Source organism: Scardinius erythrophthalmus (assembly GCF_964197995.2).
Source record: "Scardinius erythrophthalmus genome assembly, chromosome: 16".
NCBI lineage: Eukaryota > Metazoa > Chordata > Actinopteri > Cypriniformes > Leuciscidae > Scardinius > Scardinius erythrophthalmus.
In genome coordinates this window covers 33233449-33260943 of record NC_138236.1, presented here as the reverse complement: position 1 = coordinate 33260943, position 27495 = coordinate 33233449, and the positions used below count along the sequence as shown (strand labels likewise).

General features: G+C 36.3%; 1 protein-coding gene across 1 annotated transcript; it reads left to right on the top strand.

The window, feature by feature from the left end:
- LOC308704526 (doublecortin domain-containing protein 2-like) lies at positions 1–27495 on the top strand (the record flags this gene model as incomplete). Its single annotated transcript, XM_081388896.1, has 9 exons — positions 1–287; positions 3991–4042; positions 9614–9690; positions 10230–10364; positions 12467–12616; positions 13372–13426; positions 13509–13674; positions 26208–26260; positions 26998–27495. 9 exons carry the CDS (start codon positions 1–3, stop codon positions 27493–27495), a joined length of 1473 nt encoding a protein of 490 aa, XP_081245022.1.

The window sequence follows — 27495 nt, the reverse complement described above, 5'->3', positions numbered from 1 at the left end:
ATGAGTGCGGAGAAGGCAAACTTTCTGTCTCAACCTGAAGTAAAAAATATCTATTTCTATCGGAATGGGGATCCGTATTACGAGCCCAGACGTTTGGTGATCAACGCGAAGAGGGTTTCGACTTTCGACACGCTTCTGCGGGAGGTGACTGGTGGCGTCCGGGCTCAGTTTGGAGCTGTGAGAAACATTTACACGCCCAAAGCGGGACACCGGATAGACTCACTGGAGCACCTGAGGAGCGGAGAACAGTATGTGGCTGCTGGACGAGAGAAGTTCAAAAAGATAGAGTAAGACACATCTATCTATCTATCTATCTATCTATCTATCTATCTATCTATCTATCTATCTATCTATCTATCTATCTATCTATCTATCTATCTATCTATCTATCTATCTATCTATCTATCTATCTATCTATCTATCTATCTATCTATCTATCTTTCTTAGCTAACGTTCTGGAAAGGTTATCTCAATGTGATGAACAAATTCTTCCAGTAACGTTGATAGAATGTTCAAATGTCCTCTGGTCTTTAATAATGTTCTCAAAAACTTTAATTCCAAATCGTTCAAGGAAGGTTTTTGTTTTGTTTCTGCTTAAACAGTTTAGCTGGACGTTTTGTCTAGCATTCCTTAAATGTTAGTTATTTCAGAGAACATTCAAAAGTAACATTCCCATAATGTAGCCTAGGCTATGCGAAAATAGAATGTTTCCTTAATGTTCGCAAGAAAACAACTAGTCTGTTTAAAATATGTTAAGATAAAGGATGTTTTGAACGTTCAGAGAACATTACAGTTTTTCTCAGTCGCTTTGGTGCATTTCTCACATCACTATTTACATTTGCACAACAGTTAGTTCAACCTCCACAACATTTAGTCATTTGTGCACATCATAGTAGCAGTTTCTCATTCCTTCCAACAAATTGCAAAGGCTTTTGGACATGCATCAATTGCTTTCATACAACTCTCTGCTGTTTTATAACATTATCATTTGCTAATGTCATGTCAGTCAAAATTAACTATAGCCTACTTGTGAATGCTGAATAGTCATTCCATATAAAACTAATAGTCCTCATTTCATTGCTTGAGTCATTACATACAAAAATGTTGAACTAGTTGTCAAAATCTGTCAAGTCAATTTTACACATTTTTTTTAATCTTTTTTTTTTTTTTTTTGTTCTGAAAATGTCTCCTAAATTGAACAATTTCTCTCAGGTGAATCTCAGCTTTCACTAATGAGTAACGTCTGGATGTGTATGAATGATTACAGTACCATGTATGCTGTATGTTCAGTTCCAATATGTACTGCAATATTGTGTACAGTTGTGCACAGCTCTACCCAAAGGGAGTTTATGTTTGTTGTAAATAAGGGTGTATTTATTTATTTTTTTTTTTTGCACAATGCTGTGAACAAATTAGAATTGCAAAGAGCATATGCAGTAAAAATGTGAAACATACATATTCAGTGTCTTGTACTCAGTTACCTCACTAAATACAGTAATGTGTAACTTTATTGTATTTTTCAAATGGTTGTGCAAATAGTATATAGTGCTGTCTTGAGCATGTTCAGGTAGTGTCACCAAGATCTGACTTTTTTGCATTGGAAAACATTTACAGAGTAAACTGTCATAATGAAAACATGACAAAGCCATTTGACTATCTTGTTCATAAACAATGGTGTCAGGACTTTTTATCTTGATGACACTGACACTTTCATTGACATTGAATACTTGCTTTTGAGGAGTGAGCTATCCATTTTGAGCAAGTGACACCCTTTTGCAGGTTATCAACTAGGTTTTGCAGTTTGTACTAATTGTTTTGAGAACTGCATTAACTGTTGTGCAAATGTAAATAGTGATGTGAGAAATGCACCAAAGCGACTGAGAAAAACTGTAAATCATTTTTAATAACCTAACCCTCTATTGCACGCATTATTAATTAGACATTGTAAAAAATGTTTTGCATGTTTTTATTACTTAACATGAGCTAAATAACAGATATATATAAAAAAAATCTAAAAAAAAGTTTAAAGGGGGGTCGTTGGTAAATTGCAATATGCAATCGTGGAAAGTACCATAAAATCAAGTAAAAATTAAAAAAACGAATTTTATTTAAAACAAGACTCAACAAATCCATCTCATACTTAGTGAAATGTTTAAACAAACATTTATACAGTAAAAACATTATATAATTTCAACAGTTATCTGAAATGTCTGGTAATAATAACCAGGAACCTGGAACCTGTCTCACTGAAATACACTATTCATTCGTTTCATTTCATTTAGTCATTTTTTTTTTGCTGTTTCATTTCATTTAATTCTCTTCATGACTTGTGAAAGTCAGTGAAGCAGAGGAAAACTAAACACTTGGAGCACTTGCTTCTTACAATGCCCTTGCATCCTGGCATTTTGCATCTGCCCTTCTCAGATGCATGCAAGGGCCAGTGGTCTGTGCGGTCTCTGCGGACAGGATTTGGCGGGACAAAGCTTTGGGGCCCTCTTTTATTTTTCCCCACCACAACAGCTTGTGAAGGTCTAATGTTTTTACCTTTAAAATATAAGCAAAAGTTGTAAACATAGTCTCAGAGTAGTTTCATGCTATGTAAGTCAATGGGACTCCATTAGGTTGAATGCACCAGGACGTTTCCATATTTGCATATAGTTGCCATATGGCAACAAATGTATTTTAGCATATTACAAAAAACTTATAAAATCAAAACTGAATTTAATGTTAAAAAATTAAAGTTTACTTACCCCAGATACTGATTTAATTTTTTTATTTGATGAAAATTTTTCCAAAATTCTGAATAAAAGGCTATCTTCAGGAGCCCCAGACAGTGATGTTTGCATGTCAATGTCCATGAGCAAAAAGGACTGGCAAACAGGATATCCTGGTCATGTGACCTCATAAATTGTATTTTCTTAAAAGTTAAAACCCCCTTTTCACAACTAACTGTAAAAACATAGATTTTATATCACAGCTTTAAAAAAAAATTAAGATAAAGTAATTGTTGCCATATGGCAACGCTATGCAATAGAGGGCTAATATGAGCATTATCAAAACGTTCTTAGAACAATTATTTATTTATTTATTTATTTATTTATTTATTTATTTATTTATTTAATTTTGTTAGCTGGGGAGGATGCCATAAAGATCTCAGAACTTTGGCAAACATTCTGAACAAACATTCTTCCAGTAACGTTAGCTTTAATGCTCTCAAAATGTTAGCATAAAAACGTTTTTTATACATGGTTTATAAAACTTTTCTTTCTGAAATGTTTTATTTGGACGTTGTCTAATGTTTTTAAAATGTTTCAAAACACAAATGAAACAAATGTTTTCAGAATATGTTTTTCCCCCTTTTGATCTGATTATTTAAGGTCCACCCCTTTCAATCTGATCAAAATTTCTTTCTGATCGATTGAGGTGTTTAATTAAATGAAGCCTTTTCAATCCGATTGAGCCAATTACTAACGGGTGATTTGGATGCATGTACATGTATCATTTCCTAACCTTGCCTGATCAAACCTAAATATGCCATGAGTACATTTACACTACCTGTCAAACATTTTCACAAATTTCAGCTGGTTCTCTATTTTCTATATTTTACAATGAAAGAAACAAAAACACAAATGAAAGTCTGCGGATAATGTAGTGATCAAAACAAACAGAGTCAGCTCTGACATTCATCAACCAACTACACAGGTGCATCCTGGGATGCTTTTTCAAAAAGTTCCCATGTATGGTGGACACATGATTATGCTTTGCCTTCAATTTCTGTCCAAACTCATTCATTTCAACAAAGTAAACATTTTTGTTTCATACAGTTGTAATGAAAATTTAGATAACTAATTTCATATTTACGATCAAACACAAATAATTAAAAATTTGACTAGTAGTGTATCTGTTTTATGGCAACACGGAACAAAATCTGCAAATAATCTTTTACTTTGCATTTTTAAAGGGGGAAAAGTAATTCAGCTTACTTTCTAGTTATTTACAGATAGGAACCAGGAAGAAAAGAATGCTTCAGCTCAATGGAGTGGTAAGGACAAATAATTACACTTTATTTACAGCTGAAATCTGTGTATGTGTATACAATGAATACAAGCTCAACTCATATGCAACACTGCTGATCCTATTAATTAAGAACACAGCACAAATATTCAACATACACAACCATACAGTGTAAAGCAGTCAGTCGCTATACACAGCTTGTTTGTCAATGGAGTCAGCGGGGTATATCTGTTCATCGACGTGTCCCAGAGGACTATGTACCAGAACACTGAAGACCCCAGTAGATTTAGACCTGGGGTGCCCAATCCTGCTCCTGCCAAACGACTGTCCTGCACATCTCCAACCCTAATCAAACACACCTGCCTTTCATTTTCAAATGATCCCGAAGACCTTAATTGGTTGCTTCAAGTGTGTTTGATTAGGGTTGGAGATGAACTGTGCAGGACAGTCGATCGGCAGGAGCAGGATTGGGCACCCCTGATTTAGACATTGACAAACAAAGCAAACAATTTAAGAACATTTCAAATTAAATCTTTTTTTTTCAAGGTATATGTTTAAAGGAAAAGTTGCATGAAGATCCCGTCACACATGGACCATGTGCTAGTTTAGCATATCGGACCTGCTTTAGCATTCAAGACCGATCTATGCGAGGTGTAATGTTTAGACACACACCGTCTACGTTGTCGTCTGGGAAGAATCACTTTGTTGCCGGCTCATTTGGCAATGAATTATTAACCTGTGAGTTATTATCCACCTTCTTGGATGCATCTCTGACCCAGAGTGCAAACAAAGCTCTCCGGAGACAATCTGAATGACACTTCATATACTCCCGCTGTACTAGTTAAAGAAGAGAAGAATGAAAAGAAAGAAAGAAAACAAGCACAGGGACTTTACAACAGTCTTAACATTTTATGAACTCTCTAAGGCAAAGAGAGTGAGTATCGTCACACCTGCTCAGAGCCCATTATTGCGGTGAACTAAATGGCTGTTGCCGTGGTAATTGGTGATACAATGTCCTAATCATCATTAGGCAAGATAGAACAGGCCAATTTATTTATGATGTGGGCCACACTTTGTTCCTACTAGCTTCTGATTGTCTCAATTAGAGCGGTTGCTTTGGCCTGGCAGCGACCCAAAGACTCACCGTCCCTCTGCTCTTTACACAAGCGCCTGCGGGGTTACCAGGGGATACGGCAGGAGCCTGAGAGACACTGAAACACTAGATGAGAGCAGTTGTCTGTCTGTGTTTGGGTTGAACTGAGCAAGGCCCTCGCTTAAACACACTAGTTAATTGAACTCACGTCTGACCCTGACAGCAAGTGAGCAGCTCTTTTCTACTGTCTGAAATACAGTTTCCTATTTATTTCATTGGATTCATTTTTACGTTTAAGTTGATTAAGTGTAAACAGAAAAACAGATTTAGAAACATTCAACATGAGCTATCAGTTGCAAAAGCTGATTAACTAATACAGTTGTGTTTTTGCTGTAATTTATTCAGGTGTCTTAATAATGTAACCAGAGATCTGGGTAGTAGACTTATAATTTTTATTTTAACCACCATTTGAAACATGTTAGTAAGTGTGCCTGAAGAAATACAATTTAGCATACTTTTCAAATTATCGTTTCCTATCTGTCAGTCACTTCAACGCAGATGGCCCCGGAGTCTGTGTAAGTATGCTTTTCCCCCAGTGAGCCTCATCACGCAGACACTGTGCAAGATCAGGGAGAAAGAAGAACAAGTCTTAATGGTTGGGCCAGTATAGGCCTTGGTTCTCGGAGCTCACACTGAAGGCGTTGGCCCCTTCCTGGTGAATCCCCCTGAGGAAGGATCTCCTTTTTCAGGGACCGGGCACAATTTGGCACCTGTGCCCAGACCTCTGACACCTCACTGTAAACCCGAATAAGTTAGCAGAACTCAAAAAATTTAAGGCAATCGATTGCCTCAATTTTTTAAGTTTTGAAATTCAAAGATTAAGTAAGCAGAACTGGCCGATTTTAAGTTTGTAATTAAACATTTCAAGTTAAGAACAATTAGTGAGTAAACTCCATCGCACACCTGCAGGTGATAGGTGCATAGGATAACAAGACCAATTAGGTAGGTCATTTCAGCAGATAAGGAACTGATGAAGGTCGTGTGACCGAAACGTTGTGTTAATAAATATTCATTTTAATTGCAAGATAAGAACAATTAAAATCAGAGTACACTATTTCATACATTTAACTTAAAACCTTCATGTAATCTCAATGTGAACACTTTCATTAGTATTAACTTATAGTTTTAACAAGCTAGTTTGCTAACATACTATTATGTTTTCATGCTAACAATAGTATGTTATACAGCACTTGCTGCATGAGTGCAACAATATAAAGTTTTTATTTGCTCTCAAATCAAGCCGCATGCACCACTTGTCACCATGATGGTAACTATCCTAAAACCAACATTAACAGAAATTCTTCTAAATTAGCATAACAAAACATTAATCAATGCTCAATCTCCCACTTAACATTAATCTTGCACAAAAAAAAAAAAAAAAAAACATTATATTACGCTTAATTTTAGCATTTACTCTCCCATTCAAGTGCCATCGGCAAAGCATGCTGGGAAATAGACATCCCAGCCGTTTCAGTTAAACTTAAGTTTGTTTAAATTTAAATAAATCATTTCATAAAACTCAAAACAATGAAACAGTTCAGTTTACTTAAAATATATCAGTTCTGTGAACTTGAAAGAAAAAGAAAGTGTTAAATACTCATAAAAGTTAATTTGACTGAACTAATTAGTTTAATTTAAGTTTGTCCTACTCAAACTAATTAAGTATTTTGAGCGTTAGGGTTTACAGTGCTCCATGTCTGGCCCCTGTACGGGACGTGGAAGACTTCAGTGAGCTTTCACCAGCGGTGATAGACACTATCACTCAGGCTAGAGCTCCCTCTACGAGGCGGGCCTATGCTTTGAAGTGGAGTATGTTTGCTAACTGGTGTGCTTCCCGAGGGGAAGACCCACAGAGATTTGAAAACTCCATCTCTGCTGCCAGTCGCTACGTTTGTAGTAGTTCCTTCCTTTTCAGATAGGACCTACCACTGGGATTTCTTCCATGTGTGGTACTTCTCAGGTGTTCCCAGAAGTCCATGTGATGTAATCTCCACACACTATCCTCCCCTTCAGATAGGATGTGGACTCTGTGTTTCTTCTCCCATCTGAGAAGTAGACCGCTTCCTCAACGCTTCTTCCTAGATTTTTCCTTTAAAAAAAAAAAAAGAACAGAAAAGGAAGTGCACTTGTTACATCTGCCTTACCGAAACTCATAACACAGTTCAGCTGATTGTGGCATTTAGTATAGTGACCCCTAGTGCCAGTACATCAACACAATGTCGAAGTGACTGACAGATAGGGAACCTCTCTGTTACTATTTTAATCTCCATTCCCTGATAGAGGGAATAAGAGGTTGTGTCCTTCCTGCCACAACTCTGAACTGCCTGCTGAAATGGCCGGGACGCTATCTTGGCTCCTCGGCACAAACCTGAATGAGTGGAGCACACCAGCCTCCTTTTATATACCCGCATGTCGCCAATTCTCATTGGCCTTTTCTGAAGTATCAGAAGTGTTTGGGGCTCCCAAGTGTGACCCCTAATGTCAGTACATTGACACTACGTCTTATGCCCTCCATCAGGGAACAGGGCTAGTAACCAAGACTTTGTTTTTTCATCTTTCTCAAGTGTGCAATGTTGCTGTTTGAGTGTGAAAAAGGTCTGCAAAGTTACAAAGCACAGTCACAGTCACCTTTATTTATATAGCACTTTTTACAATACAGATTGTTTCAAAGCAGCTTTACAGAGATAACAGGAAAATAATGCAATAAAGTTTGTCTCTAGAAGAAAATGTCACAGTCCAGCTAAAGTAAGTTCAGTGATGGTTCATTATTGTAAAAAAAAAAAAAAAAAAAGTTATTAATTTAGTTCATTTAGGTATAGCCGCTCTGGAGAAAACCGTGATGTCATCGTCCATCTCAGTTCAGTTCTCATATAATTGTGTCAATGCAGGCAGATCAATAATATTGTTGAATATTAAATTAAATTTCCCCAACTAAGCAAGCCAAAAGCCAAAGGTGAAAAAAGGCGACAAAGGCGAAAAAGGCAACAGTGGCAAGAAACCAAAACTATCAGGTGACAGAATGGAGAAAAAAAAACAAAAAAAACAGGGAGAAAACCATGGGGGAAACCAGACTCAGTCGGGGGCCAGTTCTCCTCTGGCCAACGAACGAACAGTGTATGATAATGATTCAGGCAGCATAATAGGTCAGAAATCAGATTGGATTGGAACATTCAAACTATTATCCAGTTCCATGTGGTTGAAGATCGGATTCATCATGCCGGTATGGAGACAGGTTTGTTGAGGATTAGTGCCGATTACTGTTGTGTCAATGAGGCCTTCACAGGGGAGAGTCTAGTTGACACAATCTCTGCTGACACTTCAGGGATGCATTGTGGTCGTGTCCAAGCGCAGGTCCTCCATCTGATCTGGATACGGCCTGGATCAGGCTGACTACATATGCACTGTGGTCATGTCTAGGTGCAGGTCCACCATCTGACAGTCACTTCAAAGGGTTATTCTCTATATCAATGAGCACTGTTTTTGAGCTCCTTGAAATGCTTCAACTGTAGTCTTGAGCCTTTACATTTTTCTGAGAATGTACATGTCACATATTCTTTATCAAAAAATTCCCAAGGCACATTCAAGGCCTGGTTGAGTTGCGTTAGTAGTGTGTTGAAACTCACGGTTATGGTAAGGGCGTCATGTTTCCAAAATGGTTGAAGCGGTTGACCAGTCACTACACATTGGTCCAGCCGACCTACCAGAGCACATTGCGCCGTTCAGAAGCAGGGAACTAAAGAAAGGAACTAAACAGAGCGTTACAGAAAGACTGGGAAGAGAAGTGCTTCAATAATTTAAAGAATTTTAAATATTTAAAGAATAATGTGTTTGAACATTCAAGCATGAAAACCTATTCTTGCAGGACCCTTAAAACAAAATCAAGACTTTGAAAAAAGGCATAGTTCTCCTTTAAAAAGAGTACTTGGTAAAAAAAAAAAAGTGTGAACCGAATGTAAGGATTTCAGAAACACATAATTGCATGTTATTTACAATTAAATGAAAATGTAGTCTAGTTTAAATTAATATGAAATGCAGTTAGTTGAACTTTAGAGTACTTCTTGCCTTTATAGGACTTAAGTACATCTTTATATGTTATTTCATACTTCTTCTATTGTCTTTGAAGTGTACTGCCGAATATACTAACAAGCATTTATGGTAAACTAAAATATGCTTTAAGGTATTTTTTTATTGAAACTTGTATGTCATGCATTTACACATATTTGTAATTACACATTTGTAATGATGAAGTTGCATCATGATATATCTTCAAATACAGTGTTTTAAATACGTAGATGTAGATGTGAAGTAAAATACAATTAAACATTCAGTACAAATAAGCACAATTATTTTTTCATAAAGGGTAACCAAAGATGAGATTCATGAGCATGAGAAGATTAAAACTGTTATTGTGTGTGCCACACATTTAAGTCTTTTCCCTATGTGTAGATGAAACCTGTTCCTCAGAGTCGTGTGATAGTGTCTGCTAGATTCCTCAAACCTATCAAAGAACCCTGTGCAATATTGTAAGTACAGTTTATTTCTTTATTTCATAGTCCTTAACTTTAGGCACATTTCAATCAATAATTTTTAGTCAGCATCAATGCAAACCCTTGAAACCTTAGTGTCTAAAAGCAACATTTGTGTTGAGTTTTTTTTTTAGTTTTTTTTTTTTTTTTTACTACATTTAATCAAATATCTCTGTGGGTTACTTAAAAGCCTTACCAGTTCACTCATAAATGAAAATTCTTCCATTACACTCCCTCCTGTTGTTCCAAACCCTTTTTTTCCCTGTAAATGTTTTGGAGGAATTTTGCAGCTCTTTGCTCACAGTGATAGCTCATAGTAACCACAGCGGCCAAGCTCAGAAATGGAAAAAACACCAAAAGCACTAGTAGTCAAACTGTAAGGATTAACTATTACTTTAAGCAACTAATGAACCAGCAAGTATGTATTTTTGGATGAACGGATGTACTGAATTCATACATTCTGTTTGTTTGTATACATCTGCAGTATTACAAATATACATTTGTAATATAAATGTACATTTTTTCTGTGTCCTCAGTGTTGTGGCAAATGGAGATGTCCAGAATCCAGCAGCGAGGCTTCTGATTCCCAGCCGTGTGATTGACCAGTTTGAGCGGATTCTGGAGATGATCACCGAGAAAATGGGCCTGCGAATTGTGGGTGGTGTGCGGAGGTACATTAAAGTGAATTTAGTTTATATTAGTCAGAATTCATATCATGAATTGAACTGGCTTCTAAAGGATTTTTTTTTTTTTAAATCCAGATTAAAAAAACATGCATGCTTCTTTCTTTTTTTACTAATCAGAGGTTAACTCTTTCAGGCAAATTTGTGCACTTGTAAGAGTTATTATCATATATCTATCTATCTATCTATCTATTTATCTATCTATCTATCTATCTATCTATCTATCTATCTATCTATCTATCTATCTATCTATCTATCTATCTATCTATCTATCTATCTATCTATCTATCTATCTATCTATCTATCTATCTATCTATCTATCTATCTATCTATCTATCTATCTATCTATCTATCTATCTATCTATCTATCTATCTATCTATCTATCTATCTATCTATCTATCTATCTATCTATCTATCTATCTATCTATCTATCTATCTATCTATCTATCTATCTATCTATATATATATATATCATTTCAGATATTTGCAGCTAACAGGGAATGTTCTCAGAACTTTGGCTAACATTCTGGCAAGGATCTCTCAAAGTTATGAACAAACGTTCTTCCAGTAACATTAATAGAACATTCATTCAAAGTTATCTGATCTTTAAGTTCTCAAAAAGCACAAAAACATTATTTAATATCATTATTTATACATAATCATTACATATACATTGAGTGTTTTTTTTTTTCTTTCTGAAACGTTGCAACGAAATGTTACTATATTTATGTCAGAGGGCCCTATCTTGCACCCAGCGCAAATTACTTTGTACACCGACGCATCTATCATTCCTATTTTGCACCCGCGCAAAGCGCGCTTTTCCCTCCACAGAAGCATGTCGCTAAACTAGGGAATGAACTTGCGCTCCCTGGGCGGTTCAGCGCAAAAAAAAGGAGGCGTGTTCCGGCGCAAACGTTCCTTCATACTATTTTGCAGGTTTAGAAAACAATTGCGCCACTAACCAGGAAAAAATAGTTTAAAGTCAGTGGCGCGTTGCACATGTTATTCATATGCTTTTTTAAGGGCGCATGCTTGGCCATAATCAATGTAGCGTGTGCACAACGCGCATACACTTTGATTCTCTCATCTACACAGAAGCAGCAGTTTTCATTTTTGCAAATCATACATTATTACGAAAGAAAGAAAGATAGAAAGATAGATAGATAGATAGATAGATAGATAGATAGATAGATAGATAGATAGATAGATAGATAGATAGATAGATAGATAGATAGATAGATAGATAGATAGATAGATAGATAGATAGATAGATAGATAGACAATTTACAATTTATTATAAAAGCATACATCTAGCTTACACATTTACCCAAATGATCATACGCCTGTTTAACTGAAGTTAATTTGGGTGGGTTTCTCCATTTCAATGTAACTTCTCTGTTTTTTACGGCCGTGACGAGAGTGTTGCTCTCCTCGGCTGTGAACCGCTCCTGGCGCGCGCCTGGCAAATCCGCCGTTACAATAGCAATCCGCCATGGAAAAAGCGCGTCTGCTCTTAAAGGGAATGTGAGATGACTCTCTGATTGGTTTATTTCACGTTACGCCCAAACCACACCTATGAATAATTAAGCTACTTCAGACCAACCCATTTTAGATTTGCGCCGGGCGCAAGTGTCATTTATCCCGCCGGGAAAATAGCAACAGCGCCCAAGACCCGCCCACAAAGTTACTTGCGCTTTGCGCTTGACACTTGCGTTTCAGATCGTTAAAATAGGGCCCAGAATGTTTAGAGAACATTCAAATGTAATGTTCCAGTAATGTTTCCAAAATGCTAAAATGGAATGTTCCCTTAATAATGGAATAACCAATAAATGTTTTTTAAAACACTTATTTTATTATTTTTTTAAATGGACGTTTTGAATGTTCAGAGAACATTCAGAAATTATGTTTTCATAACTTAATGGGAATGTTAGCAAAACATTGTTAGAACATATTTTTGTTAGATAAGCTGTAAAACATTTAATCAAAAGTACTTTAGATGATAAGTGCCCTTTCCTCATTTGGGAAAAGAAAGCATTTCTATATCATCTGAGCAATATTTACTTATTTTAGCCTTTAACATCTTTTGCAGCCTGTACACCTTTGAAGGGACTCTCGTTATGGATGGAAAGAAATTAGAAAATGGACAGTTTTATGTTGCTGTTGGCAGAGACAAATTTAAAAAGCTTCCATACAGTGACCTCCTGTTCAATAAACCCATAGGCATAAAGCGAGTGAACGGGTAAGAGAAAGATGCTGCATTTTCCCAGCAGATGAAGTATGTTTTTGGTAACACTTTACAATAAGGTTTCATTTGTTGACATTAGTTAATGCATTAACCAACATGAACTAACAATGAGCAATACAGTACATTTGTTACAATATTTGGACATACTTTATATTAGGTGTCCTTAACTTCTGTGTACTTACATAAAAAAATAAGTCAAATGTACTTATTGTGTTCATATTGTATTGCAAAACACTTTTGCTGCTATTGAGGTGAGAAAAGGGTAGGGAAGATAAGGGACAGGTTTGGTGGCATGGATAGGTTTAAGGGTGGGTTAAGGTTGTAAGGGAAGGCTCAATATGTGTAATTAATTAGAAATTAATTACAGCTGTAATTACATGCAGTATTTTTTTTAATATATGTACACAATAAGTGCATTGTATCAAATGATAAAATGTTAGTACATAAAGACACCTAATATAAAGTGGAACCCAATATTTATTAGTCTTTGTTAATGTTAGTTAATAAAAGTTATACAGTTGTTCATTGTTTGTTCATATTAGTTCAAAGTGCATTAACTAATGTTAAGAAAAACAACTTTTTATTTCAAAAATGTATTAGTAACATTGACTAAGATTAATAAATACTGCAGAATTATTGTTAATTCTTAGTTCATGTTAACTAAAGTAGTAAACCAATGTTATATAATGAAACCTTATTGTAAAGTGTTACCATGTTTTCAAACAGAATGTAATTAAATGTGATTTTAGGTCAAAAGCAGCATCATTACCACCTATATACAAATACAGACGACAAAATGGAGATGTGAGTACAAAAACAAAAAAATAAAAGATTTTGGGCATTCATTTGTTAAATCGTTGAATATTTCTGTTGTCAGGTGGGGAACCATCATATCAGTAAGTCTGATTGTGGACAAGAGAAGAGCAGTCCTTCGGACCAGACCTCCAAAGAACAGCTTTCGGCTATGGTCAGAGAGATCTCTCAGGCCAGACTCATGAGCATACGCAAGAAGAGGAGCGAACTCGCAGCATCTACCGAGGCTCAGGACGATGGTAAGAGTCACACGTTTAACCATCAGCAGAAAATCTGAAATTAATGAAAGCACAAACAATCAAGAAATTCATATACATACATTTGTCTGTCCAAAACAGGAACACAGCATGCACAACTACATACACTAGCGTTCTAAAGTTTGGGGTCGGTAAGACATTTTTAAATGTTTTTGAAAGAAGTCTAAAACAGTTGTTCTGCTTCATATTTTTGTAGAAACAGTGATCATCTTTTCTCCAAGATTCTTCGATGAATAGAAAGTTCAAAAGAACAGCATTTATTAGAAACAGAAATCTTTTGTAATATTTTAAAGGTTTTTTGCATAATTTTTGAACAATTTAATGCATCTTTGCTGAATAAAAGTATTAATTTCAATAAAAAAATCTTACTGACTCTAAACTTTTGAACAGTAGTTTATGTACACTGTAAGAACAAATGTACATTTAGCTTGTCACTGTCTCATGACAAGTGTGATGAAATGGATCAACATGAATAGGTTTAATTGCAGAATATTTGACTGATTTAATTGTAATATGCATAATCTATCACTATCAAGTCAAGACACCTTTATTTATATAGCGCTTTTTACAACACAGATTGTTTCAAAGCAGCTTTACATAACAGGAAAATAATGCAACAAAGTTTGTTTCGGCTGTATAGCAGATCTTGAAGAAAACAGTGTCATAGTCCAGCTTAAGTGAGTTCAGTGATTCTGTTTATTTATTAATTTAGTTCATTTAACTATAGAGCCGCTCTGGAGAAAACAGTGATATCATCGTCCAGCTCAGTTCAGGTTTCATAAAATGGTGTCAATGCAGGCAGATCAGTGATATTGTTGAACATTAAATGTCCCCAACTAAGCAAGCCAAAAGCTAAAGGCTACAGTGGCAAGGAACCAAAACTTCATCAGGTGACAGAATGGAGAAAAAAACCTTGGGAGAAACCAGGCTCAGTCAGGGGGCCAGTTCTCCTCTGGCCAACGAGTGAACAGTGTATGATTATGATTCAGGCAGCATTACAGGTCAGAAGTCAGATTGGATCGGACCAATCACTATCACTATGTAGTGTTTTGTTTTTTTGCAGAGGAACCCAAGTTTCTCTGCAGCCACTATTGTCTGGATAATGATGATGTAATTCAGTGATGCTTATGTAATGCGCTTCCCTGTGTGTTCAAGAGATGGCACTGGTGCTCTGTGAGTGTGTTGCTCATGCTCTTGCTGTGGGCATGAGAGGGATTACATCATCATCATCATCGTGTGTCTTCAGATTGCAGCCGGCGGTGTGCGATCAGCGCCCTGCTTGACTGCACATGTCTCTTTTCAGAACATCTCACCGAATGATGACATTTCAGTGCAAAAAGAGCCCTAGCAGAGATCGCCTGCAAATGCTATTAGTCACGCTCCAGATTATGAACGAAATTGATTCATACTTAAATTGATGTGGTGAAAATAAAGCTCAGGAATAAGAGGTTTGGTAGTGAGGAGGTCACATATTGAACAGTGTTTGTAGTTAGTGTTCGTGTAGAAGCGTCTCTCCCTCATTAGCACTCGAGGTCTTGCTGGTACCCAGGTGTCTGAAACAAGCCTATTAAATCTCCATGGCGATGACATCAACAGAAGCACATCTCTTCTCTTCTTTTCTTGGGCCGAGCAGAATGTATTTCTGTGTGAAAACTGTTCTTTTGTAATATGTTTGTTGGACATTTGTTCTGTTTATTTCATGAATGAAGACTTTAGCCATGACTTTAATTATTTCCAGGAACATATTCACCAAGGTCATTTTGGTTGGTGATTTGAGTGTGATGACACAATCAAGCCATTAAACAAGTGGTAATAGTGAGTCAGTTTGACCGTATCAAATTGTAAATTAATGAAGTTTCCATTGTCACAGGATAAATGTCTCCATTTGATTCCTTCATGCAGCATGTATGATTATAGAACCAGGGAGTTTAGTTGCCTGATGTAATTATCTGCACTGACTAGTCTTATGTTTCAATAGAGCTGGTTGTATTCAGTCGTGTAGGGCAGCATTCTGCTCATTTTGGCTGCTAATAATTGAGGTTCAGGAATCAGGATTTTATTAAAGTCTGTTATTTGTCATCAGGCAGTCTGTGATTAAATTTAATGCTGAATCTACTATTAAGGTAAAAGTGTGGTTGAAGTGACCAGCAAAAATCCATTGCTGTAAGAATTGTCTTGACATGGGTTATTTTAGAATAGCAAAATAATGTACACATAGCGTCAGCATTGTTACAAATCTGTATAAGATCATTTGAATTCAAAGGCAAGAGATCAGAAACATCACATACTGTCTTTGAACATGAAATCAAAATGAACCCTTTTAGTATTTGCTTTCTTAATACATGTTCACACAAAATGTTTAGTTTTATAATTTAAAATGAGTTTAAAAGTGTACTACAAATTTTTCTTAGTCAATATGGCAGTCTTGTACTTGTACTGTAGCTGAAAAAGTAATGGGAATAGCAATTAAGGCCAATAAACTGTATACTGTACATTCAGTGCAACACAAGGGTAAAAACGTCTGCCATTTTGCAACATATAAATTATTCAGTTGATACAATGCAATGATTGTGTGCATACATGTTTACCAGCATGTAATTAATTTCTCTAATTACATCTACATTGTTATCCCTTCCCTTACCCTTTAACCCACCCATGCCACCAAACCTGTCCCTAACCTTACCCATATCCTACCTATAGCAGCACGCTTTGCAAACAACATGAACACAATAAGTACTGTACATACCAATGTTTTATGTATTTTTGTAAGTCCATAATAGTTAAAGACACTTATATAAAGTGGGACTTAAAAACAACAACAACATATATATTTAGGTATAAAACTTTTAAATGAGGAACAAATTACAGAGTGTGCCTTAATTAAAATGACACATCCATTTTAAAATGCCAATGAATCATAAAGACTGTTTTGCTCAGTCTTAAAGCGCAGCTCTCAACGCAGGCAAAATATTTTGTACGTCTTGCACTGATGAATATCCCTCTTTGATAAATAAACTGTGCATTAAAAGGCAGGAAACTATGTGCTGGAATATAACACTACATGCATACATTTAAATATCAATGATTTGTGAGGATCTGACACCATTAACAAGGGAGTCTAACAGATGGCATAAGTGTTAAATGAATGTAGGGCAAATTCTCCAATCACATGGTGTAATGAAGTCAGAGAGGAGAGTGAGGATGTGTGGCTGTGTTTGAGAGAGGGAAGGAGGAATCAGGGGGAAATTGCTGTGGCTCCGTCCCACTCCAGTAATGACAGGGAGGGATCAGAGCAGTGTAGAGACGTACAAGAGCCGCTGATGGCTTTCACAGTTCAGTATCTCAGAGCTCCTGGTGACAATCCATCCACAATACTGTAATAATGCTGAAATAGGCCATTAAGGTGCCTCTCTGTGCCTCACTTCACTGATCAGAACGTGTGTGTGTGTGTGTGTGTGTGTGTGTGTGTGTGTGTGTGTGTGTGTCTGAGGTCTTCCACCACCTCCGAACCGACTGAGATGTGACAAGTGCTAAAGTCTTGCTCACTTCTAATTAGATCGTGGCCTGCAGTGATGGCAGTAATGCAATATCTGAACCAGAGGTGAGAGACAAGAGAATAAAAGAGGATTTGGAAGAGGGAGTCAGAAATGTATTTTTCTTGTCACATTGTCTTTTCCTCCCGTGTCCTTGCCAGTGTGATCTCATTAGTATTAGATGTACCAGAATGTAAACTGTAGTAGTGCAGTAATTATTTTTTATGCAAATAATATACTATTAATCAATAATAATATCACATCACCGCTTCTAAAACATAACAGTATGAATGTGCAGCTACTAAGATGCACAACTGAGGGTGAAGTTGGTGGTGTTTTTTAATTGTAAAAAACTTGATCCTATCCTACCTTAATATTCAGTGAAATCTATTAGCAAGAAATCAAAAATCTGTTTGATCGGGCAAATTGTTTGACCATGTTGATGACAAGGAAAGTGTTCAGGAAAACCTGTTTTTAGAAATTACATACATTACACATTTCAGCTGTAAAAATAATTTAAATTCTGTCATACAAATAGTTCATGTTATTACTTGAAGCAAAATGTTTAAACAATTTAAGCACTTATTTCATCCAAATTTTTGAATGAATCAGTTGAGTGAATCATTCAATGACCCTCTTATAAAGACAGGCACTTGTTTTCGTTCCTGTATGAATCAATGACTCCGTCCATCTCTGAGTAGGTACTTTTGATTATGTAATTCAGACCATTAAAAAGTATGTTTTACAGTATGTGGGATGAATTTGTGTGGTATGACTGTGATCCGGATGTACTGCATTCATCTTCTTGTCATTGTCATGTGACCTATTGTACCAGAATCAGCTTTGTTGCATCACTGCATTCACAACTCCTCTCCCTAGACTTCATCGGATAGTAAAGTGTTCATCGTATGCGCACTTCAGAAGTAGTTGATCGTCATGTCCCCTAAAGGACCGCCGCCCTGCATTTCTCTCGTGGCCGAAATATGCTGACTCACTCCATAACCTGTCCATAAACAATCAGTGTACATTTCTGAGAACATATTTTAACATCCTAAGTATGTATATTCTGTATATTTTTTAATAAAACCATAAAAGTTTGATGATCAAAAAGCCCATGATAAATAACTTAACCCCTGGGTTGTTATGTCTGTCCCAGGAGCTGGGTAACACAAAAACTACCCAAACACTGGAAAAAATAACCCCCCCAAAAATTACCCAAAAGGCTCAACCCAGAATTTGGGCAGAAAAAAATAACCCAAGATTTTTTAGAGTGCGTGTTCTTTTTTAGGGGCTTCGTACGTTTTACCTATATTTTGGGCCCAAAACTAACTTTTTTCTTTCTCAACTGTTTATGCTCACTTAATACAACCGACTATGTTTACTAGGATACTCGCAGAGATGGTAATTTTTTTACATAATTTTGTGTGAATTTGTCCAATCAAGGTCAAGAAGACGTGAAAGAGAGTTCAATTTACTATTCATGCACTGTCTGAGACGCGGCTTTCTGGGTGCGCACTTGTGTTTAAACTTCCCACACATAGCGCAAAAGTCACAAATTGCACTTGAATATTTACATTCGTTTAAACACTGACCCGTCAACTGTCCAGAGAGTTGCTCGCATTTGCTCACGTTCATGTTCTCACAACATTGCATTGTTAGAATTCATAAAAATGTTACTGGCCAACTGGAGATTTGCACCATTTCATACTCGCCAAAGCTAAATTTTTACTCGCATTTGGCATTTGGTGAGTGTTAATTTTAGAGCCTATCTGTACTGTTTTATACTGAAATTTGTTTTTGTAGGATTGCCACTCAGAAATTGATAGTCATTTTCCAGAAATGTTTACAAAGGACGGGCAAGTGAAACAAAATCTTTGAAGATACATGTTTACAATTAAGCCAAGGCTGAGTTGGAGTGTGGTTTTGAACCAGGCCACTTGAAATATGATGTTTTGGAGGAACTTTTTTTTCAACTGTCTGTTGAAATTCTTCTGAAAGAGGCTGCTGTACATGATTGGTTGAGATGATGGCCCGTGTAACAGTTGCTGGGCGGAGCTTGGACAGTTGCCTCTATGGGTTTGCTGCTAACTGGTAACAGCGCTCTTATAGGATTCTCCTGTCTGCCTCTGACAAATCAACAGAAATGCAAGAAAACACGCCAGCGAATGAAAGTCAGCACTGATTATCCCTCCCCCGGTTTTTGTACGCACTTAGACAAGGAGGAGGTGGTAATCGGTGCGATTTTATACAGTCCTCCCACCAAAAGCATGGTGATTTATTTTTGTCAGAAGTGGCAAATTGCTTTCCACCAAAACAGTGCCTTAAAATATTCCCAATTAAGCCTCATTGCAGAGTGATTCGTACTGATTATGCAGTGTCGATGCCATTAAATAATCAAAATCCCTGCAGTGACTTCTATTGTGAGTTATATAAGCTTTACATCACTATTATAGGTGGAAAAAATTGCTTCTTGAGAGCTCTGCTGTCATCCAGATGTATGTTAAGACTATGACTATAACATGTGCTGATGTATGAGGTTAGGGGTCTGTTTTAAAGATTGTGTATTTGATCTCTATATATGTTGAGACCACAATATAATAGAGATATTGGCACTTTTACTTTGGTACTAAGCAACTATCACTCGCATTTTTTTTAATCGCAATGCAATTAATTACACTATAGTACAAATCTTGAAATGTTTGCACAATTAAGAGCCACAGATCATCATTGTGTTTCTTTGCCCTTGTGCTTTATAGAGGCATAACAAAACACCTCACATTGAATAAGTCTTTTTCATTGTGCACATTCCTTCAATAAGCCTGCCAGTAGACTGAAGGTTACACATGTCTTTTTAATGCCACTATAGAAGCTTTAGTGGTGGCATATCATTTGGCAGACATAATCAAGTATAAATGCATTGCCACACTGTCAGGTTTTTGCTTAAAATTCCTTTTAAAGATTAGACATGATCCATTTTTGGGAATGATAAAACTGTCATTTTGGTCATTGTTGCATTTCAAGGCTTCCGCCCACTAAGAAATCATGTCTCTGTTGGTTTTCTCAGTTTTGCCTTCTATTCCTTCTGTTTGCACAATCTTTTCATAGTTTAACCTTGTGAGAGCAATTTGGTGCCATCAACATCACGCAGTGAAATGAAAAGCTCCTTTAGCTGGTAAATTTAATCTACGCAAGGTCAGTCGCAACTGAAGTTGGTCGTTTGGTTGATCTCTCATCTTCATTTGTTGTAGAGGACAGCGCTACAGCCATGTGTTTATGACGCTATGGTAACATGTGATTAAAAGCGCACTCATTAATCTGGCAATCAGCGTGTTAAAAGCTGCTTTTATAAGCAAACAACAAGATTTAATATTTCCCCCCGGCCCTAATAGAAAAAGGTGACGCTGCCAAAGCGAATTAGCCAATCAGGACGTCTTCTTAATGCTTCACAGCAGTCTTCACTTATGAGGGAAAAACAAATGCTGGAACTGCACGTCTGAGCAGACAGGTCTATCTGTAAGCGAGCGTGTCTGAGCCCTGTGCTGTTTTCGTGTCACTTCTTCATGAATTGCCATAAAAACATTACATCCTTATCCTGCTTGCCAACCATCCTGTTTTATGATCCTTTGAAGGAGGCTTATTGGATTAGGAGAAGGAAATAATATTTTGTCGTTTTAGTCGGTAGACTAAATGTAGAGCATGTTGAGAAAACGCATTTCTGCACATTTATAGAGTTGCGCTTGACCTGAGAGATTAACAGCTTTGAAGGGTTGATGTGTGCAATATCATTATTATTCTGGTTTTATTTCTACCACTGTTCCTGCATTATAACTCCATTAATGCCATCAGAATAAAAGTAGATCAAACTAGATTTTACAGTTTTTCTGAAGACAATACTGGTGTGTTGTGGATGGTTTCCAAGGTGATGCTGTGCTGTTGCTAAGGTGCTCTGGGTGGTTTCTAAGGTGATACTAGGTGTTTTCTTCCAGTCTGGTGTAAAAAGAGTCTCTGTGATCATTTTGTTTTTAGATTTGACTTAGATCTCTTCTTGTATAGGGTTTGGGCGTCGTGACGTCATACTTAGTGTGGCGGCCATGTTGATGGCCTCGCGAATGTAAACATACAGCAACAGTCGAACGAGGAGAAGCAGAGTTGGGAGAAAGAAAAAAGATGTTAAAATCCCGAAAAGGATGTGGAATTTACCGGGATACGTTAAATAGGGAAACCAGGGACCAGTAAGTAATGTGGACAAATTTTCCTGTAAAATATCTCGTATTTTAATAACTTACTATCATTAATGTTAGCCCTTCCATCGGACCTATCAGTCTCTGTATAGTTGTCCTGTTGCTACCCCCTTGCCCTTCCAGAAAAACAGATGTTTTCAAAGCATCGTTTGGCTTACTTGAAGGCAACCTTAGCGTGATATTTGCCTTTTTAAGATAACAGCGTGGTTGTTGTGAGAGCACGATTTCACGCCAATCTGTAAGCAAAGTCACGTTAGACCTAGCTTCACAACTCGCTTAGTTAATGCTGCAGTTTTGCAGAGGGATAGCAACAGAAAGATGAATGTTGAAATTTTTATTTTTCGGGATATTTTATAGGAAAATACTAAAACGGGAAGACAGCGGGAAAAGAGCTCAAATACGTGAGAAACCCGGAAAAAAACGGGAGGGTTGACAGCTATTAACTACACTTTTTTTTGCCGATTTTGTCCACATACTGGTCCCTGGCTTCCCTATTTAACGTATCCCCGTAAATTCCACATCCTTTTCGGGATTTTAACATATTTTTTCTTTCTCCCAACTCTGCTTCTCCTCGTTCGACTTGCTGTATGTTTACATTCGCGAGGCCATCAACATGGCCGCCACGCCAAGTATGACGTCACGATGCCCAAGCCCTATTAAGGAACACACACTTTACATGATCTGCAGTAGAATGAAACGACTATTAAAAGCATAATGTGACCAATGCTCTTGTTGCTAATAGGCTAATATTTGTTCTATAAGCACTGTAACTCAGTGTAGCTTAGAAAACCAAAGAATGGAGAACAGTGGGCAGCTTCACTACAAAGAGAGACGCTTGAACACTATCACAAAACAGCGAAAGGGATCACACGTACCACGTTTCATCAGGTAACGTTCCGTCGGTATTAAGAATTAAGGGTATGAAAACTTTTGAATGGGTTTTCTTTAATAAATTCAGCCCACTGTTTTGTCTGTAAACATTTGTTGTGTGAAACAGCCTTTTCAATTCAATTAAATACACATTTGTATAGTGCTTTTCACAATACATAACCTTTCAAAGCAGCTTTACAGAAAATTTAGCATTTTGACTAAATCAAAAAACAACATGCAATTTTTACCATCCCATTTATTTTGCTAAAATTATTATCATTTTGCAGATACTGCATGGTGGATGTACATATATGACCTGTAAATTCTTAATACAATAAATAGTTGAACAGATGAACTGTTTCTGTCATACATATTTCATACACTATCAGTTTTGATGAGGTTAAGAATGTGATTGGTTGCCTCTGGAGCAGCACATGTTTTTGTCCTCGTTTGCATAAGAGCAAAATCATTCAACGCTTTTGATGCCAGGTGCATGCATACCAATCGCATTTGCACATTTTATTACCATATTCTTATGTTTGGCTCAATTACTTCTGCTGTAATTGATTTGCATCAGATTCAATATGCATCACGTGGTCTAAGAACGAAAGTAAAGCTTTTCACAAACAGTGATGTAAAGCAGAATTCATGACAGCGGCGCAACTCTGATGCTCCGTCTCGAGGGTCGTGTAGTTTGCTTGGTAACATGTATATGAGAGAAAGCTATAGCGAGCTTTAGGAGGTCTTTATTAAAATAATCCATAAATTCCTCCTCTATAGCGTGTAAACAGCAGGACTTATTCTTCTCCGGCCCGCGGGAGTTAAAAAGATTGGCCCAGTGCTTAGCAACCAATGACTGCCTTAACAGCTTCACATGTGTGAGTTCTTCACATCACCGCCGGAGCCGGTCCTTTGTGTAAAATCGTCCGAGAAGTGCTGAACATCTGACACGGGTCTTTCAAACACTCATCTCACTTGTAGTGCTGCTTTGTTTACTTGTCACCATCTTTAGTGAAAGAGTGCTCAGAGTTTGCTCTAAACCTCTAACACTAAATGTTAAAATTCTGTGGTTGATTCTGCCTGAACCGCTGAGACTTTGTTTTGTTATGTTTATGTTTCAGTTATGGTTATGTATGCTTTAGATTACTGCTTTTTGTAAACCTTATTCCTTTTAGAAAATTTAACACCTCAGGTAAAAACATATTTATTTATTTATTTCCCCACTGGTCAATTTTGAGATTTTGGCCTATATTTGGCTTTTCATAAGTATATTTGTATATATGGCATATAAGTATATATGGCTTTTCAGACTATATGGAAAGAAAACATTTAAAATACACTTTTAAGTGTATATTTTATTGCACTTATATCTATTTGCAACTGTAGATTTCAATTACAACACATATATTTAAAGTCAGAAATAGCCACTTTAGCAGCACTTACACCAAATCAATTCATTTGGCGTCAGCCTGATTTGCATTTCTTTTTTTTTCTTTTTTTTTTTTTGTGAATAAAAAGAGATATCTTAAATCCCCTGTGTAAAACCTTTAAGCCTAACATGTCAACAAAATAAAACAAGAATTTTGAACCTATAGCTTCCTCCAGTGTTGAGATTTCTCTTTTGGAAATTAATTAAATAATGCCTCATTTGCATATTTAATCATAACATTTCAGAAAACTTGTTTGCAGATACATTTCCAAAAAATGGATAGTTCACCCAAAAATAAAAATGCTGTCATCATTTACTCACCCTCATTTTGTTCAAAACCTGTACAATTTTCTTTAATCTGTTGAACACAAAAGAAAATATTTAGAATAATGTTAGTAACCAGACAGTTGACGGCAGCCAATGATTTACATAGTATTTTTATTTTGTTTTTTTCTACTATGGAAGTCAATGGCTACGTCAATTGTTTGATTACTAACATTCTTTAATTGTTTGATTACCAACATTATTTTGTGTTTAGCAGAAGTCAACTTGAGAGTAAGTGATTTTTATTTTTGGGTGAACTAACCCTTTAATGTAACCAATCAACGGCGAATGTATGTTGATACCCTACTGGAGTATGTTACCGTAATATTTAAGTTTGACTGTCTCCTCATGTCAAAGTTATATTTCCATAATTGTGATTAGTCTTTGCATTTCTTGGAAAGTTTATAGCTGTCTTTACACTACACAGTGACATACAGTGATTCCCATGCACAGACGGCAGAAAGCAAGACTGAAGACTAATTTTATATGCAGAGAAATAAAACTTACTAACAAACACTAGCTGTGTTGGAAATGAAGGCTTAAAAACAGGCGGCAAAACTTGAGTCATTTGAGTCAGGCTTTATACCCCTATCCCCCATCCCCCATCCAACAGCCTTTAATGAAGGCAGGTTTTAAAATGTTATTTAATTTGATTTAGCATTTTTATGAGACGAGCCCTTCTCTCAATCACATTTAACTGTTTATTGTTACATTAGCGGTCCTGCTTACAGTCTGGGTTTTGGACTACAGTTAATAAATGTGAGCGATTTCCATAAAATATTCAAAGAAGCCCATTATTGCTACGGCGGCTCATCTCTGCTGCTAAACTTCAATCAGTTTTGCATTTGAAACGCATTAAATGCCTGGGTGAAATGCTATCATCTGCACAGCAATATTTTTATAGCCGCTATTGGGGAAAGCGTGAACTTATATGAGGTGCATTAATTCAGCTGTTTAATTATTTAGAGTATATTGATTTCACACAATGTTTGGATTTATTGCTCATTAAGTATTTAAAACACTCGTGTAATTTTCTTGTTTACTAGAGAGTACAATGGTATGACTGCAAATCTTGCAAAAATAATTACATCGAACCATTGAAAGCTAATGGTCATTTTAAAATCGACTCTATAATTAATTAATGAGAGATTTTAATAAGAGTGGGACATAGGCCTATTTCTGTGCATGCTTGTTGGAGTTCTGAGGCTAAATCTACCATATCTGAGTACCATTTTAACCATCTGTAATGTTGATCATATTGGTCACCGTTGATTTCACCAATAAAATCACAAACTTTAATTAATGAATATTACAGTATGTTATATAACTAGGCCTATATATCAATTTCTTTATTTCATTTTTGTCCATTTGCTAATTTTAATGATACAGTTAATATTAAAACTTTAAGGCATGAAAGCCATTCTCCATCTTTTTTTAAGTTTTTATAGAAGCACCAAATTAGGAGGTAACACTTTACAATTTTTAACATTAGTTAATGTGTTAACTAAAATTAACTAACGATGAGCAATACATTTGTTATGCCAGTATTTATTCATCATTGTTAACATTAGTTAACATATGTAACTGTTCATTGTTTGTTCATGTTGGTTCACAGTGCATTAACAAATTTTAACAAATACAATAATGTATCGGTAAATATTGATATTAACATTAACTACAATTACACTGTAAAAAGTGAACAGTTGGATCAACTTTAAAAAATTACTTCAATTGGTAACACTTAAAGAAATGAAGTTTTCTCAACTTAAATTATCACGTTTTATCGTGGAAAAATTTGATAATTTAAGTTGAGAAAACTTAATTTCTTTAGGTGTTACCAATTGAAGTAATTTTTTAAAGTTGATCCAACTGTTCACTTTTTACAGTGTAATAAATGCTGTAGAAGAATTGTTCTTTCTTAGTTAACTAATGCTGTTAAGTAATGTTAATAAATGAAACCTTATTGTAAAGTGTTACCAGTTAGGATTTAGATACATGATCAGATGTGTGTTAATGCTAAGAAGTAGTAACTTTTGACCTGCAGCAATTACTTTGTAGTTTTAATCCTGACCAATGGATGGCGCTGCTGTTTTATCTGTTATGTTTGTGTTTGTGCAGATGATGGAGAGGACAGAAGTGCAGAGAATGACAAGTCTTCACCAGTCAAGCAGGTGAGATGCTCTAACCTCATTATGATCTCTAATACTCTTACTAGACTGGCATAAACCCAGTCTGCACACAAATGGTTTATTTCATAACAGAGTTACTCAGAAAGCTTTTCAGCCTTTGCAAGAATATATATATATATATATATATATATATATATATATATATATATATATATATATATATATATATATACCCCTAAACCTTCCCATTACAGAAAATGTTCTTCATTTTTAGATTTTTAAAACACTTTGGCACATTTAGTATTTAGTATGATTTATAAGCTGTTTTCCCATAAGGTCAAAATGTACTTATATTACTATCCTTGGGGGGACAAATGTCCCCATACTGTAGCAAATACGAACACACACACACACACACACACACACACACACACACACACACACACACACACACGTTGTGTTTTCATGTTTTATGGGGACATTCCATAGACATAATGATATTTATACTGTGCAAACTGTATATTCTCTCCCCTTACACTAACCCAACCTCTAAACCTAGCCATCACACAAAACTTTCTGTATTTTACATTTTCAAAAAACATCACTTAGTATGATTTATAAGCTGTATTCCTCATAAGGACCAAAAAATGTCCCCACAAGGAAAGGGATTTTGGATATTGCCATTTTTGTGAGGACATTTTGTCCCCATAATGTAGGGGATTACCAGGCCACACACACACACACACACACACACTCATTTACAATGTTGTTTAATTAAGGAGGCAGCAGAGGCCTGTCCAGAAATAGACGACTCATCCAAAACAGAGAGTGAACCAGTCCAAAACACAGAAGAATCACCATGTGACGGAGAAGAAAAGATGAAAGAAGAGGATGAACAAAAAGAAAAGGAAGAGGAAGAAGAGATGAAAGAATGGGATGAAAAAAAAGAAAATAAAGAGGAAGAGGAAGAAGAGAAAGAAGAGGATGAAAAAAAAGAAAAGGAAGCGGAAGAAGAGGATGAAAAAAAAGAAAATGAAGAGGATGAAGAGATAAAGGATAAGGGACTGACATCAGAACCAGAGGCAAATGAAACCAGTGAAGAGAAGGACGGAGAGGCTGATAGAGAGGATGAAGAAGAGAAACAAGTGGAAGGAGCAGAAGAGGAAAACCAGGAGAAAACAGAGAATGAAGGAGATCCAGAAGAAAAGACAGAAGAGAATCCAGTTCCCAGTGAAGAAGGGTTGGCAAACACTGAACGAGAAGGCGAGGAAACTTAA